The sequence below is a fragment of the Engraulis encrasicolus genome, chromosome 11 (assembly GCF_034702125.1).
Source record: "Engraulis encrasicolus isolate BLACKSEA-1 chromosome 11, IST_EnEncr_1.0, whole genome shotgun sequence".
In the NCBI taxonomy this organism is placed as follows: Eukaryota; Metazoa; Chordata; class Actinopteri; order Clupeiformes; family Engraulidae; genus Engraulis; species Engraulis encrasicolus.
The window spans coordinates 19,393,205-19,413,468 of NC_085867.1; the positions used below are offsets into that span (position 1 = coordinate 19,393,205).

The window sequence follows — 20,264 nt, forward strand, 5'->3', positions numbered from 1 at the left end:
TGTGTGTGTAGAGTTTGGTATGTAAAGGGGCTGGGAAAAGCGTAGGGAAATAAATAATGGATAAATTAAAATCCAATAAAGACAAAACCACATTGTAAAATGGATGCTGCAAATCTCACCCCACCACTCTTCTCCGCTCCCTCTTTTCCCCCTGCAGGAATTAGTATGAAGCCAACAACATTTGCATAAAGCTGAAGCATGGGGATGAGGATGGGGAGGGTGATGGTGGTGGTGGTGGTGGTGGTGGAGCAGTGGGCTTCAGATGAGGGTGTGTCTGATGGTCTGCTGAGAGTGAGGCTGGAGGGTGGAGGGAGGAGTGGTGGCGGTGGAGGAAGATTTTGGTGGTAGTGGTGGTGGTGGTGTGGGGGGGTTATGATGGTTTGCTGGGATTGCGGGTAAGATGGTGGTAGTGGGTTTTTGCGGGTGGTGGTGGTGCTGGTGGTGGTGGTAATGGTGGTGTGAGGGAGTGGTATGATGGTCAGCTGGGATGGGGGTAGCAGTGGGCTTTTGCTGGTGGTATTGGTGAGGTGCGTGTCTGTGTGTCTCTGTGTGTTGAGGGGCGGTAATGACAGTATGCTGGCAAGGGCATCGACAGAGATATTCTATAGAGATATGCCAACATAATAGGTTTCTATGGGCACCTAACGCGACCAGGTTCCGGTCTGCATAAAAGGGGCGTGTCATAATGCTCCTACAATGAATAGAACAGTCCTCAGGTCTGCCTAGGTCTGCCTAAGGGGGGGCATAATAGAACCAGGAAACAATGGGCCAATGGAACCTCTCTCTCCCTACTCTCTCTGGCATGGAGGAGGGATGTAGTGCGGGTTACAGTGGGCTTTTGGTGGTACCTCAGTGGGGTACTGGTGGTGGAGAGTACATGACTGGTGGCCTGCTGGGAGAGAGAGGGGGAGGGGGGGGGACAGGCTGACAGGTGAAGAAGCTCTGCTGAGCTGAGGGGTTGGAGGGCTGGGGTAGGGTGCAGGGTGGTGTGTGTGTGTGTGTGTGTCTGTCTGTGTGTGTCTGTCTGTGTGTGTGTGTGTGTGTCTGTGTGTGTGTGTGTGTGTGTGTGTGTGTGTGTGTGTGTGTGTGTGTGTGTGTGTGTGTGTGTGTGTGTGTGTGTGTGTGTGTGTGTGTGTGTGTGTGTGTGTGTGTGTCTGTGTGTGTGTGTCTGTGTGTGTGTGTCTGTGTGTGTGTGTCTGTGTGTGTGTGTGTGTGTGTGGTCTGTCTGCTAAGAGTGCATGTTTGTGTGTATGTGTGTGCACTCTGTGTGTGTACCGGTGTAGTCTGTGTGGGGATATATGTTTGTATGTGCATGGGCGCGAGTGTGTGTGTGGGTGTGTGTTTGTGGTCTGTCAGTGTGGAGGGTCAGATGGAGAGAGAGAGACAGACAGACAGTCAGACAGAGAGAGAGAGAGAGAGTGGGGGGCGATGAGGAGGCAGCAGCGATTAAGATTCATGCTGGCACCTCTTGACAGCTGGCCTATCCATCAGAGAGAGCGGGCGCGAGGCGAGAGAGCACGAGCTGAGCGGCGGCACGGGCAGCGGCGGCATGGGCGGCAGCGCCAGCGAGACTCCGTGGAGGCCGTCTGATTGGCCCCGCTGCGCTCGGCTGCCGCCTATCACGTGCCTCCGCTCTGCTCCGTCTCAAGGCTTTGGCTCGACAACACTAACGGACGCGATAAGTGATGCGGGGGACACGGGCGAGGGGGGGGCAGGTGTGAGTAGGTGCACTTGTAGGTGTGTGTGTGTGTGTGTGTGTGTGTGTGTGTGTGTAATGCAGAGGAAACGGGGGGATGGGGGGGCAGGTGTGAGTGGGTGTATGCATGCATGCGCTTGTAGGTGTGTGTGTAGGTGCGAGTGTTTGCGTGTGTGTAGGTGCGAGTGTGTGCGTGTGTGTAGGTGTGGGTGTGCGTGTGTGCGTGAGATGCGAAGGACGGGGGGGGACAGGTGTGTGTGTGTGTGTGTATACATGCATGCGCTTGTAGGGTGTGTGTATGTGTATGTGTGTGTGTGTGTGTGTGTGTGTGTGTGCCTGGACTGAGTACACCCATTTACATAGTGCATATGTGTGGTGTGTGTGTGTGTGTGTGTGTGTGTGTGTGTGTGTGTGTGTGTGTGTGTGTCTGGACTGAGTACACCCATTTACATAGTGCATATGTGTGGTGTGTGTGTGTGGTGTGTGTGTGTGTGTGTGTGTGTGCATTGAGCTTACCTGTGCATGTGTGTGCTTACTCTTTACATCTGCATGTATTTGAGCCTTCACTATGCAAATGCGGAGGCATAACAAGTAGCGCTACACTTCTAGTAATTTCCTCAGGGAACAATTCAGAATCCATCCATCTAAAGACTACACGACGCAACGCTGTTTATCGCCAAGACTTCCAAGGCTGTGTGGTCGAGTGTGTGTGTGTGTGTGTGTGTGTGTGTGGAGGGGGTGGGGGGGGGAGAAAGTAATGCTTGTGAAATGAAAAGATGAAAAGATGGAGAGAGTCAGTGAGGAATTGAGAGAGAGCGAGAAAGGATAGAGAGAGAGAGAGAGAGAGAGAGAGAGAGAGAGAGAGAGAGAGAGAGAGAGAGAGAGAGAACTGAAACAGGGTCTAATGTGCACGAGTCTTAGAGTATAGCGAGTGTGCATATGTTCATGTGCGTATGAGAGTGCACCTGTGTGTGTGAGTGTATGTGTGTGTGTGTGTGTGTGTCACGTGACATGCGTGTCCATGAGTTTGTATGTGCCACATGTGTGTAGGCCTATTCTATACCACACGTCTTCAAATATATGCATTGTGAGGCTGCAAAATCCCATTTCCACCAAGTGAATCACACCCTCCCTGCATATTCCACAGCAGCGTGACAAGCAGCTCAGAGGCCTGCAGGCGGAGAAAGAAGCAACAGCAGGAATATGTGGAGCTGCCTAGTACCCAGCCCAACTGCTGGGTGTGTGTGTGTGTGTGTGTGTGTGTGTGTGTGTGTGTGTGTGTGTGTGTGTGTGTGTGTGTGTGTGTGTGTGTGTGTGTGTGTGTGTGTGTGTGTGTGTGTGTGTGTGTGTGTGTGTGTGTAGGATAGACGGACGAACACATAGGCATTGGTTCTAGGGCCTTCACACTGGAAAAAGCATATGGAGATATGCCTACCAACACAATGCAACAGAACAGGTGTGTGTGTGTGTGTGTGTCTGAGGGTGTGTGTCTGAGGGTGTGAGTGTGAGTGTGTGTGTGTGTGTGTGTGTGTGTGTGAGTGTGAGTGTGTGTGTGTGTGTGTGTGTGTGTGTCTGTATGTGGAAGACAGCAATCTCTCTCTCTCTCTCTCTCTCTCGCTCGCTTTCTCGCGCTCTCTCTCTCCCTCGCTCTCCCTCGCTCTCCCTCGCTCTCTCTCGCTCTCTCTCGCTCTCTCTCGCTCTCTCGTTCACATTTTCTTGCTCGCTCTCCCACAAGCTCTCATTTTCTTGCTCGCTCTCCCTCCCTCCCTCTCCCTCTCCCTCTCCTCTCGCTGGGGGAGGTTAATAACAGTGGTCCCCATGAGAGGTGTAGAGGGGCAATTATGAGGGGGCAGCAGGTAGGGGCAGCAGGCTGGGGCAGGGGGGATTAGACGGGAGCTGCGCCGAGCTGTGCTGTGCTGTGCTGTGCTGTGCTGTGCTGTGCTGTGCTGTGCTGTGCTGTGCTGTGTGGGAGACGAGAGACAGGAGAGATAGGAGAGGAGACCAGAGGCCACAGGTAAGAGGAGGAATGGAGATATCACACACGGAGACGGGTGTGTGTGTGTGTGTGTGTGTGTGTGTGTGTGTGTGTGTGTGTGTGTGTGTGTGTGTGTGTGTGTGTGTGTGTGTGTGTTTTCATGCTATGCAAGTGTGTGATGCACCTAGTGCGTCTGTGTGTGTATTTGTGTGTGTGTGTGTGTGTGTGTGTGTGTGTGTGTGTGTGTGTGTGTGTGTGTGTGTGTGTGTGTGTGTGTGTGTGTGTGTGTGTGTGTGTGTGTGTGTGTGTGTGTGTGTTGTTGCTAAGCTACTGTAGTGGTCTCATCTTGCCGCTCTTCGACAGCATCCTCCACTCCTGAAGATTGATTCACCCTCACGCTGTTTGCGTGGAGATTCATTACTCACTCCTTCAAACTCACTCTCACACACAAACAGACTCTCTCGCTCTCTCACACACACACACTAATAATTTCTCCCGCTCTCACACACACACACAGTCTCTCTCACACACACACACACACACAGTCACACAGTCACACACACACACACACACACACACACACACACGTCTCTCTCGCTCGCACACACAGTCTCACTCACACACAGTCTCTCACTTACACACAGTCACACACACAGTCTCTCTCGCTCTCACACGCACATAAACAGTCTCTCTCGCTCTCACACGCACACACACACACACATCGCTCTCACTCATACACAAACGTCTTTTGCGCACGCGCACACACACACACACACACACACACACACACACACACACACACACACACACACACACACACACACACACACACACACACAGTATAGCTTTCCCTAACACACACAAACAGAACCAAACACAGTCTTGCCATCCATGCCCTCGCAGTGCACTTGGGAGATGGCGACACCGCGACCTCTGGCTTCACATTGAACCGATACGAGCGCCTCGCCTTCCTTCCTTCCTCGCGTCAAGTCTCTCGACAGTAAATGAATGAATGCCCCAACAACACCATCGGCCCCTAATTACCGCCACTTAATGACCATTACTTATTCATGCCGCAAAACGCTGATCATCAACATCATCATCATTATGCTACTTGCATCACATTTAGCCACTTACCAGAAGCCCCCTCCTCCCTATTTTGTTATTAGACCAAGATGCCAAACCCCCTCGGTACACAGAGGAAATTGTACTGTGCCTGTGTGTGTGTGTGTGTGTGTGTGTGTGTGTGTGTGTGTGTGTGTGTGTGTGTGTGTGTGTGTGTGTGTGTGTGTGTGTGTGTGTGTGTGTGTGTGTGTGTGTGTTTCAAGGACTGAGTAATGAATGAAGAAGAACACACACATGCACGCACACATGCACACACACACCATCTGTACACAGACGTGGGTCCCCCATTCATTGCTCCCTGGGAAGTGACCTTGGTTGTACTGTGGCTGTTATCTCTGGAGGAAAGGCATCATGTGTTTCTGAGGCCATGTGTGCACATGTGTGCCTAGTAAACCAGACCAATCCGTTAACATACAAACGCTAACCGTACTTTTAAAAAAATCTCATCTTTTGTCTTTTGGAATTTTTAGGAACATTCGTTTTCAGAGGAAAACGTGAGACAAAAGGCACAAACGAAGGGAAAGGTCTTCATTTATCAAAATTCCCACGTATGTAGAAACGGGCCCTTATGGTTTTCTGTCTGATTTTGAATCCTTGTATAGAGAGTCATTAGGACGGGCTAAGCTTAAGTGACTTTTGTCTTTGGTAAAAGCCCAGACTATACATTTCATGTTATGATCTGGCTTGCCAGGCAATATGGACGGAGGACTTTCAGACAAAAAAAGGTCTTCAGTGTCATTACATTACATTACATCACATTACATTACATTACATTACATTACATTTAGCTGCCGCTTTTCTATCCAAAGCGACCTACACTTATTTTTTAAGTACAGGTCATTGGTTACAGCCCTGGAGCAATGTGAGGGTTAGGTGCCTCAGCCAGGGTTAGGTGCCTCAGTCAGGGTTAGGGCACCTCAGCCATGGAGTGTGGTGTGGAGTGGTAAGGATGGGATTCCAACCTGCAATCCTCTGATCTAAAGCCCATCTCCTTTAACCACTAAGCCACGGCTCCTCCATCTAAGTAGAATATGCAACTACCAGTATAGGAACAGTGAGTGTTATGCAGGGGAATGTGGCCCAAGGTTTGTTTATAAGGAAGCTAAAATGACTATGGTGCAAGCCCAGACTATTCATTTCATGTTAGAGTACGGTTTACCAGGCTATGCCCACGTGTGTGCTTGTGTTGGGTAGAGGCGCTGGTGTCTGGCTAGAGGGATATTGGTACAAGCTGCAGATTAATTGTTTGCTTTTTTATTAACATACTCACTGCATGTGGATGCGCAAAGAACAAAGCACCGCTCCAAGCTAACATCTGTGAGATAGCGATATGAAATAAGCAGATGATTAAACCATAAATAAACAAAAAATATATACAGTTATATTGTGATAAAATCATGATGCCTCTCTGTTTCTGGTTTACTGCCATCCTCCGTCTAAGCAGAGAAACAAAACGCTCTGCATTCCCTGAAGCGACACCATGGTTTGTAAACGTGTGCCTCACATCCCCTTGGCATTTTAACTGTGCTTCAAAAATATCCTCATAATAATAACTAGAATTAAATGCTTATAAATGCTTCACATGCATAGAAGTTTTAACACTATGTAGAGCTAATGGTTTCAATGTTGCATAATTTAAGTGAGCATTGCTGGAAAGCCAATAATGGAGGTTTGTAAACGTGTGCATCACATCCCCTTGGCATTTTAACTGTACTTCAAATATATGCTTATATAATAACTAGAATTATGCTTAGATGTTTTAACACTACGTAGAGCTAATAGTTTCAATGTTGCATAAAAGTGAGCATTGCTGGAAAGTCATTAATGGGGGTTGGCATCCAGCTGGAATGGCTTCTGGCAGCCGTCCCACTGTGAGGCCAGCGGACATTAGACCGTCATTAGCTGGCCTGGCAGGCAAGAGAACGACTTGACTGCTGTGCCTTCTATACACTACGTCCAAAGTACTGTAGATTGTTTGGCAACATTATGGGTGTAAATAGACAACATTTTCCATCTGTGACATTTTAAAAAATAAGTATATCTGGAAGGTTATGTTATTGTTTTTATTGATTTGAAAGGCAATTACTGCCCTGTCTATATCCTATAACTTAATATGGGCAACTTTGCTTGTTTTGGCGCTAAAAAAGGGAAAGTAATCCACAACATTCTCCATCTGTGATATTTCAAAAGATATTTTTGGGGTATGGACTATGGATACATTTTATCCATTTTTGTTTGGGTCTTCACAAAAAAGAATTGGTAACACAATGGGAATCCAATGTGTTATGCTCTCAATCTGTGGAATTTCTGTGTATTCTCACTCGGTTAAAGAGAAGCTGTGACCCTTTATGCATGATCTCCCTATTGGCCTGTGTTGACTATGGGGGCTTTCATCGATCTCGCTAAATTGATAGAACAGTGAAGGTATGGACAACTATGGTGTTTTTTTTACTCTACCTACCATAATATATCCATTTTTGTTTCAACTGATTTGACCAAAACACCTGGTATATTGGGAACATCTAAATAGAATACATAATCCCAATCTGTGTCATTTCTGTGAAATTCCACTCAGGTGATGAAAGAGGAGCTGTCAGCCTATATTTTGTGATGTCGTGTGTGTCGTTTGTGAAGACTAGGTGTATGTTGTGTGTGTGTGTGTGTGTGTGAGGACTAGGTCTACGTGGACTTTTATCGATACATAAATTGATGTGGACAGTGTCGCTATCAACTGTGGTGTTTTCCACCCCATCAAATATCCGATTTGGCTAGACCCTACGATGGGAAAATAAAATGCATAATCATCTAAATCTGTGTTTTTTCTGTGCAGGTCCACTCAGGTGATGTGAAGCCTGTCAGCCTGTATGTATGATATTGTGATGTCTCTGTTGGCTTGTATGAGGAGGACTGGAGTGGACTATATGGGCCGTGGGGGTGAAGCATGGAGAAGCTCCCCTCCCAGAGTGGCAATCAGAGCCTGCAGAAGAGAAGAGCCTCTCAACCAGGCAGCCATCACACAGAGCCATCTCAAAACCACACGATGCACACACACACACATATATACACACACACACACATATGCGCGCACACACACACACATATGCACAGCGAGATGAACACACACAGAGAGGGTTCTTCACACACACTGTGCACCACTCGGGGTCAGACACAGACACACACACAGACACAGATACACACACACACACACACACACACACACACCATTTTCCCCAGACCCCCTGCTTGAGTGAGACAGACAAAGGCTGCAGTTAGGGCTCTGGCATAATAGCTCTCATCTCTGACAGCCAGATATGCCTGCCCATGATTTCAGTAGCGGGCTGAGATACGCTCCAGATCCCCATGACACTCAAGTGGGACGCTGAGTGGGAGCGGTGTCAGTCAACTCGGGGGTTTACCACAAGGGACCAGGTGACACTTATCAGTTGCCTAGAGACCGGTGATACCTACAGGGGTGCTGGTGGAGGTGCACAATGGGGATACATTTCACATTTTTGTGCAGTGAGGATACATTTTTTTGTAAGAAAGAAAGAAAAAGGGGAAAGTCATGTCATGAGTAAATAAACTGGAGAAAAGAACATCAAAAAAGGATTGTGCAAACTTTTTTTTCAAACTTTCAAAACTCAAACTTTTTTGTCTAGCACCAGAGAATGGGCACAAACTCCAGTTACAATGGGTAGCCAAAAAATACTTGTTGTGAGAAGGGCTTCTGCTATGCGCAAACATCAGTGCTCATACAGAGTGTGCCAGGTGCCCGTTTTTTTTTCCCCCAATATCTTGCGGAAGCAAAATTGAAAGGTCATTCTCTCATTTACAATCAGGATATTGACTGGGTCTATGTCGCTTGACAGCGGGGAGCTCTTCTGTGTGGTATTCTTGCACACCTCCTTTGATTCGATTCCGGCCCGGGTCCTTTGCCGAACCTTCCTCATCTCTTCCTCCCACATGTTTACAGTCAAAACCTCTCCCTGTCCTGTCATGAATAAACTAACAAAAGACCTTTTTTTTTTAAGCTACCGCAAACTGTCCACTTTTGCAACGTTTAATAGTAGTGTTTTGGTCTTTTGACTTTCAAGCAATTCAACCTTGAAGAAGGCCAATGGACAGAAATGTCGCTACTAAACACTGCACGTGTGGACAGTGTCCGGGAGCTTCCATGTCTCCGAGTTTGACAGCAGGGAAACTTTAGCGACAAGGAGGTGGTGTTGACAACAAGACAAGAAGCCAGAAGCCAACCCTACTGTGCCTCTAACGGAAGGGCACTCGTATGCTACGTGGCTGACCCGGGTTCGATCCTGGCCCGGGTCGTTTGCCGACCCTTTCATGTCTCCCTCACCCCACTCACTTCCTGCCACCGTCTTCACCATCCTATCTCAAAAATAAAGGCAAAAAGCCAAAAAAGGAAGCCAGAAGCCACAGGAAAGGATAGGAGGTAGCAGTTTGACTTGCACCCAGAGACTTGAGACAGAGGCAGCAACAGAGGACTTTGTGTTCAAAATGGCAGCAGGAGATAAGGGCCTTGGTCTCCGTGTCAACGGCAGCTACAAAGAAGCGGGGGTGGCATCTCACCAAGAGACAAACCAGCCAGCCAAAAGCTTCAAAACCTCAGGCATTTCGCGCAGGCTGCCTCCTCCTCCCTATTATAGATATTCCTTTTGGACCATCGAGACAAAAACGAGAAAATGAACTCTGTGACAGCAAAATGGTATCCTTCCCCCTGCCATCAAAAACAGATTTACGCAGACTGCAATATTATAGCTAAACACATTAGCTTCAGAGTCGAGAGAATAGGTTTGGACTGTGAGCCCTCTCAAATTTCCTGCACTGTGTCTGGCTCTGAAAATGTAATGTGGTAGCGGTATGAAACTCTCTTTCGATACAGACTTTACCTGGAGTAGTGTTGCTTTCTCAAATTTTAATTAAAAATGCTGCAAAATTGCACAAAATGCTGCAATGTCAGTCTAAAATTACGTCTGGCCACTGCTGCTGTTGCCAACTGGGAGAGTGGCCTTAACTTCTCCAAAAGAAACACTGTACAAACGTTTACACCCTCTACAACTTGAACTTAAATACTGGAACTTGCATAAAAGTAACTTACTCATACAACCATCAATGTGAACAAAGTTGCAGTTGCCGCAGCAAATATAAGTACTGAAGTACACATTATATTTCTCCTTCTCCACTTTTTCACAGAGAGCTTGTTCATTGCCATTGCTTGTTCTTTGGTTGAAGCAGCTAATCATTAGAGGAGAAAGCGAAATGAGCGAAATAATTATTGGCACTTTTCCACTCCTTCACAGATGATGGCGGTGATGAGCATGTCAGGCCGGCGGCGGGGATCACTCATAAGAAGACTCTCAAAAGATCAGTGTGAAGAGTCCAATTTACCACCTGACACTCACGCCCACCAAACTCATCTGTCGATGGATGGTGGCGACAGCCTTGTCAAAACACCCCTCAAATAATCACACATACAAAAACACACAGACACACAGACACACACACACACACACACACACACACACACACACACACACACACACACACATACAAAAACACACAGACACACAGACACACACACACACACACACACACACACGTGCAGGTGCACACACGCACACAGAGGCGGACGTGCACGCACCCGCACATGCACGCACACGCCCATGTACAGCAGGCGCAGACACACAGAAAGACAGACAGACAGACAGACAGACACACACACACACAGAAAGACAGACAGACAGACACACACACACACACTTTAACTTGACAAATCATGCCCTTAACGCCTTGGTTATTATTTCCCTGTGCCAAATACTATGATGCCAATTCTGCGTACTCTGTTTGACTGGGAGATCTGACAGTTTATTCTACACTGCAGAGAAACAAATAGAGAGATAATGAAAAACAATCCTACTGCAGGCTACAGAAAAATGAACGCTGAAGCAGAACAACATTTTAATGGCCCAGTCTGCCATGTTCTGCAGACATCAGGCTGGTGGTGATGCCTGATGTCGACTGATGAGATAGCCAGCTTCCCTGCCTTGCTCCAACAACAACGTGCTGATTGGTTGTTGAAGTCCGATGACAGCCAATCAAATTGCCAACCTCTTTACCTTGCTCCAAGAACCATGTGTTGATTGGCTGATGAGATCTAATGACAATCAATCGGATTGCCAGCTTCTCTTCCTTGCCCCAAGAACAATGTGCTGATTGGCTGGAAATGCCTTGATCAGCACTATGCCGGATTTCCATTTACATGTGCGGTGACTTCCTGCCAGAACAGCCAGGGATTAGAGGGGATGTTACTGTTGTTCTCTAGATTGACCACTGATTGGTCAACCATGGGTGAACCTAATTTGTCAACAGCATGTTGCTGAACACATAACTATAACCTCAAGGATTATATGCTACTCTTGACGTGCTGTATAAATACTGTCTGGACTCCTCCATTTAACTGAATGTGCTTCCTTTGGATAGCGTAGAAGAGACAGACAGAGTCAGAGAGGTCAATTCAGTTTAGAAGTACAGAAGATGTACGACGTGGTCTTAAAGTTGCTTCCATTTTTGGATATGCTGGAAGTATCTGCCAAACAATACACACAAATCACTCAACACACATTTAGACTGAAATATCCATTATGTCATTTGGCCCAAGGCATCACTGAGAGACTGCAGGAAATTACATCTGAAAGTAGACAAATAACCTTATCTTTATTTTTGTAAAGTAAAAGACAAAAAAACTTCAAACTGGCATCAGTACAGAAAGAAGAGAGATTATCAGCCTTGCTTGGAAACTCTGAAAGTCTCCCAGAGCTAGGCTGCCTGAGTGGCATCTCGTCATTAATTAATCATCTTGTTTTTGCCGCATCAGTGTAGCATAATAGTCCTTTCGTTGATTGACTGATGAGGGCCCAAAAGTGTGGCATTTTGGAATATAGCAGGCTCCTGATGTGCATGACAAGAGAATATACCTCAGGGATGTGGCTAATGTAGCACAGCAGCTAGACACAGCATTCAAATGAGGCACCGTGGGGCTGCCGCCGGTGACTGAACTGAGAGTAACTAAACAGGTAGCCGACAGGAGGGCCAGTTGTCCCAAACCCAGGGAACTAAGGAGGTCTGACTGGGTCCTTAAAGGGACACTGTGCAGGAAATGGTCAAAAAAGGTACTGCAACTATGCTGCTCATTGAAACTGGGCTGCCTATTGCCAAATTTGATCTTTACATGAAAGTTTACTGAGTAATTAACAAATATTTTCTAGTATGGTCCAAGTAGAGTCATTTTTGCAGCTAAAAATGGCTATTTTTGGAAATTCAAAATGGCGGACCATGGAGAAGATCCCTCTTTTCATGTATGAAAAGTGCCAATTTTCCAGTGAAAAAAAATCTCACACAGTGTCCCTTTAAAGATGCACTGTGTAAGAGTATGGCCCGAGTGCCATACTGGTGGCCAGAGTATGCGTAGCAACTATGCTGCTCATTGAAACTGAGCTGCCAATTGGCAAGTTTGATCTTTTCATGAATACTTACTTAGTAATAAACTAATTATTACTGGTATGAAAAAAATGCCTATTTCTGGAACTTCAAGATGGCAGACATGGAGAAGATGCCCCTTTTCATGTATGAAAAAAGCAATTTTCCCTGTCATCATGAATAATTAGAATTTGAGGGTGGTGGTAAGTATGGGTGAAAAAGGCTGGGCAGCATACACTTTGGAAATAAATTACTACAGATATTACACAGTGCACCTTTAATAAATGACATGCATTGAAAGGGAGGTCCTTTCAGATGACTTAGTCACAGGCCCCAGCAAAACTGTCAGCAGCCTTGAGTTAAATCCAAAATAATTATAGCATCATGACAAAGGTGTGTCCCACTCTGCATCTCCTACAAAACACAAACACAAAAAACCGACTGCACTGTATTTATGCACAGCTAACAGCTGTTGTAGGAGCAGACGGTTTTAAACTGGCAGCCAGTTTCTTCTCTGCAATTTTATCCTGATTTGATTAGAGCAGAGAACACCAAGGGACCACACACAGATGAGTCCTCTGAGCCAAATTGGCAACGGCACCTGATTAGAACGCCTTGTGGAACATATGATTTGGCACAACTGAATCAATATTGCATAGGGGTCTGATAATGTGACACAGGGCAACGCCTAAAAATGAAATCAAACATATTATTCAGAAATAAATAATTCCCGATTTGCACACATTCTGCCCATTTTATTGATTTCTAAGCAATCGTGCATTATGGCTCTGGGGGCTTTCAAGTCACTGAAGCAAATCACCCGCAGTAGAAAAATGAAACAGCATTTCTTTTCAGTGACCAGCTGGCTTATCAACCATTTGCCTATGAAACAAATTCAAATTGGTGTTGGCAAAAGCATATAAAACAAAACAAGAAACAGCCGGCATTGGCCGAGTACCAATGGGACATTCTGCAGGGTTTTTTAACATTGTGGACTGCATAATGATGCATAGTCCAAAAAAAGCCTGGATTTTTGCAAATATTGCAAATAACAAAATCAACAGTCGAACCAATGATGTTTAGCATGTCAGCACATTAGCACAGGGTTGTGTGGATCTCACTTAGACCCCACACAGGATAACCCACCATCCAAAGGAGGCAATATATATTACTATAACACAGTAAATATTATATTATTACATTATTATTATACATTATTAAATCACATTATGATAAAAATGCACAAACTCTAAGAAGAGGTTCAAGGACCATAGATATATTTTAGTATAATGAAAATAACAGTCAGCTGATGATAAAAAAAACTTCACAACTTCACTCCACATTTTAGCGTCATGAGACACTTTAAAGGAGGATTATGATGACTTCAACAACTCCGTACACAATATTTTCCCTTCATTCATAAAACTTTATTTCCTTTCTGCCAAATTAACAACATGCCCAATGCAGGGCCAAATATCTGAACTGTGACCAATTCCGAGTTACACACAACTGAACAACTAGATTTTCCACACAAACATTGAAAATAGAACATTGAGTCAATAGAGAAAATTGAGGTCCTATAACAAGAGAAATGTACTGCATTTGATGGCTACAAGTGAACTGCAGATTATAACAGATCTGCTGACGCAGTGGAGCGGGCCAAACAAGCTTATAATGCACAAGATGACCCTGTAGGAGTAAGTCTGGGTAGGAGTAGTCTGGAGTCTGGTCTCTCTCTGTCTACCCTCTCATAAATAAACACAAGTGTGGTGCTGTGCTTTGAGGCAAGCTGTGGGAGAGAGCACACGCACTCACAGAATGCTCCCTCACACACACACACACACACACACATCGCAGAATTTCCACCTCCACACTTCATTAGGAAACAATAACTGGGCCTTCCGCCTCCCTAACGGACGCAAGTGGCCTGGAGAAGAAGGAAAAAACTAGACAAACAGTGGGCCTTGTGCTCAGATTTTTTTTAAATGCACAGCGAGATATAAACGATTTTTGCCTGGCTCAACGAAAACGTCTCTTTCTGCTCTATTTTTCAGACGGAAAAGGACAAGGTCACATCCATAAGTGCAGGAGGAGAGGGCTGCTGTGGGAGGCAGAGACCCGACCGAGAGAGCGAGCAAGCGAGCGAGTCCAGTGTCAGCAACGGTGGTGAAAGTGATCCGGCTTGACGTTCCTTCAGGACAGCCTATGCTCCCCCCACACACCAAACACACACACACACACACACACACACACACACACACACACACACACACACACACACACACACACACACACACACACACACACACACACACACACACAGCAAGGGTGTGGTGAGAGGGCCCAACAGAGGACAGACTTCACTGCAGAGGCGGATTTGATAGTGGGTAACAGCGTCAGCCTCAGTGAGAGGGGACATGTTGACGGTAGGGAGAGAGAGGAGGAGATGCTGAAAACACTGAGGTGCCTGTACTGGTCATGAATGGAGAAGCCAAACATGTTTGGAGAGGCCGAGGTGGGGTGGGGTGGGGTGGGGTGGGATGGGGAGAGCAGGGGTGTGTGTGTGTGTGTGGTGTGTGGATTTGTTGACGCAGCTTGTGTAAGTGAGAAAAAAAAGCCATACCAGTTAAACATCAGTCAACTCTTCATTTCTTCAAGACATGAACTCCAGAGCAAAAAGACTTCATGTTTTTTTTGTTTTTTTTTAAAGCCACTGCACCGCAGCTACACTCCCAATGTTTGTCACAGAGAACATTGCCTACTGATTCATGGCTCTGTGTCTTATGTAACAAATGCATTCACTGCCAAAGCGGTATTTCAAAAAAAATGTGCTGCAGCAGTAAACCATTCTGAAGAAATTTTCAACACCTTACTGTTGCTCCAACCAGAACTGGAGACTGGCAGTGCACAGCAGATATATTCATCCTTCCGCCAATGGCCCAAGGCTCATACGACCAGAGATTGGCTTATAATTCCAGGTTGAAAGCAAATGCCCGCATTGGCAAACCCAACTACTGTTTGATTAAGGAGACCAATTCCATGGTCACAAGGCTTCCTTTGGGGATTATTCGGGCAGCACTACACAAAATAAACTTCTGTTCACAGGCTGTTAAAACTCTGAAAATATACTAAGCTTACAGACGCAGATATCAAGCTGGAACATAAGTGCATTAAAACTAAACCAAGCCATAGATTTTCAACAAGATTAAAAGAAATAAACAATATGATTTTAAAAAAGGATAATGTACTGATATTCCAACATTATGTTTGTTGAGAAGATAAAATAAAGACAAAGTCAAGACAGACAAGGATTTGGCCCTACCATGGCCTAACGGTAGGGCACTCGTCTGCTACGCAGCTGACTCTGGTTTGATTCTGGCCCGGGTCCTTTGCCGACCGTTCACTATCTCTCTATCCCAAACGGGTGATTCTCACGAAATCGGACATATGAGGTGGCACGAACCATTATGGGGAATGAGTAAATGCTATCCAATTTAGAAAAAATGGCTTATATACATATAAGCATGGGCTATCAGGGAAATAATAAAATGAGAACAATATTATTATTTTAAATATATATTTTTTACAATTTATTGTGAAATTCTCAGTACCGCAACGCGTCCTTTGCTAAATTTTGACTCTTAAAGTGTAAATATTTTATATTTTTAATAAAGAAATAAGTCAGAACTTCGATGCATCTTATAAACTAAATAGTGACAGTGAATACATAAGTAGTTTTAGGAATTCATTCGCAGAAGAGGAGAAAATATTAAGAAAAACAACTTTGGTCAACTTTGGCAAAGACCAAAATTCTCAGCCTCCGCAACATTTTTAAGCATCATTTAAAATCAGAAGTAACAGAAAAAAACAAGTAATTTTGTATGGGGGGATTCCTGTTACCATAACACCCAAGATGGCTACCAAGATGGCTCTTCATTGTATATCTCTCCAGATAAATGTTCACAATTTGGTTGCCAAGGTGCCTACACAACTTTTTGTTTCTCATTACCGATACACAACGTTTTCATTGTTAAAATAATGTATATTTTGTTCTCTTTTGGTAATTATTTAGTCTTTTTAAGTCTTAATACAAATATCTAACAAAAGTTATCCAGACATCAAGGTGCCCTCCACAAAGATCAAAGAAGCTTAAGGTCACTCACACTCCGCAACACTTTTTCTCATACACCGCAATGGTTTTTCTCAGCACCACAATGGTTTTTCTCATACACCGCAATGGTTTCTCACACTCCTTAACAGTTTTCTCATACTCCGCAACGATTGAACAAAGTTGTGGTGGAAAAGGCTAAATGTTTACAGAAGTGAATTAAATGACTAAAATACAATAAAGTACAATATTTCTACATTTTCCCCAACAGTTGAGGGTTAGGACACCAGGAGGGAGCCTGCCAAGGAACTAAATCAGTGCAAGATCACCACTATTCTCATTACCGCAACACATATTTATTTGCAATTTGTTTTAATGTTGCAAAACTATATTTAGTTTGTAATTGTATTAGGATAAATAGTAGTTCTTCATATTTCATCTGTAGTAAAATCTATATAGGTACATGATGTTTTAGTTAAATAGCCTAAAAACAAGGCTCCCACTTATGAAACTTGTTGCGGTAATGAGAAAAATCACAATAATAGAAAACAACATTAAAATACAAAATACAGTATTTCTGTGTTCTATACACCTCTGAGTACTTATGTTAGTAACATTCCTGTGAAATTCCAAAAAAATGTGATTTACTAATATTTTTTCTATTGTGATGTCATGTTGCGGTACTGAGAATTTTGGTGCTCTGGCCGATTAAAATGACACTAAATATTCAGAAAAAATATGATTTCATGACAAAAAAATATGTTTTCAACTATTTCAGACCTCCATCTTGCAAAACCAAGAGGAAAATTGAATTTAAATGTCTTTTCAAAATTTTGAGGTTTGGTCCATTTGGAACTTGGTTTTCGTGAGAATCACCCAAACATGTCTTGTCTCTCTCTCAATCTGTCCTGTCACTAATGAAGCCTAAATGGCCAAAAAAATAACTTTTTAAAAAAGACACACAAGGATTAATCTGTAATATGTCCAGAACTAGCCTCATCATACCATGCCCATGTCCCATGTAACTTACTAATTTCATTCGTACAGAGGGTCTGGAATAAGGCCCGACCAATATATCGGGACGATATTTAGCATTTTTGGGATATTGGTATCAGCCATACTTTCAATAAATTTCCACCGATAAGTTTATATAAGTTTCACAACCAATTTTTCAGCCGTTTCGTTCTGAATGCATCTTCTATTCTGCTCTCCCCACTTTGAGTCCATGAGATTTCATTATTATAACTAAATATGAGTATATATAATAATAATTTTATATTTCATTACATTCTATTATCAACAATATTTATATACATATTGGTTGAACATATCGGTTATCGGCCTCCTATTTCCACAAATATCGATATCGGCCCTGAAAAACACATATCGGTCAGGCCCTAGTCTGGAATGGCCAAATTGAGAAACGTTTACTAGAGGGAGGCATGAACTCACGTCTTGCTTTACACCCTATCTCCAACACTTGGTGGCATTGAAAAACAATTAGTGATAGGAGCGGTGAAGTTTGAAATGTGCGCCCATCATACCTCACCTACAGTATATTCAAAACATTGACACATCATATCACTGAATTAAGCTACAGCCTGAAATCTAACACAGAACAGAGGAAACAGAACAGAGGAAACAGAAGAGAGAAAGTTTTCCAGAAGACGGATGGAAAGATACCCGGAGAGAGTGTTTAGAGAGAGAGAGAGAGAGAGAGAGAGCGAAAGAGAGAGACAGAGAGAGTGAGAGAGAGAGCGAGAGATCGAGAGAGATCCACTAATGCAGTGAACTGAAGCCAGGGAGCCGAGGACACCAGTGACGGATGATTACAGAAATTGACTGACACATCTTCAATGGCTGCTGTGTGCTTTTCTTCACAGCTGTGCAGCACTGATAAGAACACCACAACTTCTTCCAGTCCAACACTTGGACAGATGGATAATCCATTTTCCAGTTAGAAAGGTACATGGGTTTTCAAAACACATGATACACATATTTACATTCAAAAGTCAACCATATAAAAACATAGCACATCTTGGAGGCTACGTCACAGTCGACAGTTCCTTACATCAACATTAAACGACCATGTTGTCTGGTAAACATCTGAAAACCATAGGAATAAGGTCATAACTTACCAATACACACATCAATTTTCCCCTTAATGGCAGCCTCGTGCAGGGGTGTGTAGTTCCAATTATCGCGGGCGTTTGGGTCAGCTCCTTGGCACAACAGCAGACTGACAACCTCAGCGTGGCCAAAGGAGCAAGCATTATGCAATGGAATTAAACCGCCGTCGTCACGTGCGTGGACGTTTGCACCTGTCTGAAGGAGATGTTCCACCACGTCCTTTCTACCAAAACCTGCAAAGTTTCAGAAAAAGGGAAAGTAATGAGGATGAGGGACGGACACCACTTGACCACTTCACATACAACCCTGTTGTCATCTCTCTTGACATGTTTCTTGAACAAACATCAACTCTCAACATGGGCCCCTACTGTATGCGTAATGTGTAATAGTAGGCCCTACTATACCAATAATTTCGACGTTCACTGTATGTCTTCAGACATTAACATAGTAGCTAAGCGTTACAGCATGGTGTTGTTTAGTTTGTACATCACATCACCAACTTTTCCTTTCAAACTCGCAGACAACCTTGATCATTCTCAGCTCAGTCAGCTGCAATGGAACATGCGTAATTTCACTGGGTAGGCCAACATATAGGCCTAACTATAGTTTTGACAGCCTTATTTGTAGGCTGTGATTTGCATTAGGCTGAGTCGCAAAATCTTGACAGGGCATCCTGAAAACATCAGTGCGAAAGCTCACTGAGCTAGCTAATCAACAACTGCTGAAGGCAGCTATAGCTAATCCCAAAAGCCAAAACAACCCACTCTCGACTAATGCACCAGTTAAGCAATTTCAGTAAGCAAAATACAGGTAGCTATATGCATTTAAATGCCATTTGGGTAATTAGCCTACTGTACGCAGTGCAAATTAGCCTCATTCTACTCGCTTGAGAATCGCAATAGTGATGTTAAACTTAGGACAAGTTACCTGCAGCGAAATGCAGCGGGGTCGATTTACGACCAGCCATGTCTTTAGCGTTCACATTCACTGTATCCACCAGCCTCTTCACCCGTGATACGTCCCCATTGCGACAGGCCTCAAATAGCTCTCGAAAGGCTCCGCTTGTCCCGCAGCCACCGCCTCCAGGGCTGGTACTGCCTGAATCCGGACTGGAGCCACTACTGCTACCGCCAGCTGTGGATGAACTAGTGGAGCTGCTACTGCTCAGGGCCGGAGCAGGGAGGTCGGGGGAGACTGGAGTTGTCTCCGGATCAACGACGCTCTCCTGCTCGGGTGCAGGAACTGGCGATGCTGCCGAGCCTCCGGACACTGGGGGTGATCCCGGAGGAGTGAGGGTATGAGTGGAGGTTCTTGGTGGCGATGAAAGGTTCGATTGTTGCTGCTGGGATGAGCGACGAGACGCCGCCATTTTCATCAGTCCCTCTAGCAACAAAAACAGTTCTGTTGAACTTCCGGGGAGTGGGAAAGAAACTTCCGGCCCAGAGTGAAACAGCGCACTCCAATGGCGCACACAGGTGGCCAATTTTCATAGTTGTGCGTAATTTCACTGAAACAAGGAAAACGTACAAAACACCCGAGTGTTTGGCACACCATCGTTTTCCTTTCTTATATTTATTTTCTGCATTAATTCACTAGTATTATACATTTATTTAAGACAGAATTAAACTGACATCCCCAATACGTGCTTTGCACAGGGAAGAATACTGGAGGTCCATTGGCTCAGTGTTAGTCCTGAATTAACTGTGATTGTACAGATTTAAACAGCCATACATACA

At 44.7% G+C, this 20,264-nt stretch overlaps 1 protein-coding gene across 2 annotated transcripts in view; it reads right to left on the reverse strand.

Moving 5' to 3' along the window:
* Positions 1-19,910, reverse strand: part of tnksa (tankyrase, TRF1-interacting ankyrin-related ADP-ribose polymerase a) — a 205,440-nt gene extending 185,530 nt beyond the window's left edge. For both annotated transcript variants that reach the window (XM_063210187.1, XM_063210186.1), the window contains exons 1-2: positions 19,456-19,910; positions 18,537-18,761 (exon numbers count right to left, since the gene is read on the reverse strand). In XM_063210187.1, the coding sequence (XP_063066257.1) occupies positions 18,537-18,761; positions 19,456-19,903 (673 nt within the window). In that variant the 5' untranslated portion in view covers positions 19,904-19,910. The remainder of the gene's footprint in view (positions 1-18,536; positions 18,762-19,455) is intronic.
* Positions 19,911-20,264: the final 354 nt, after the last annotated feature.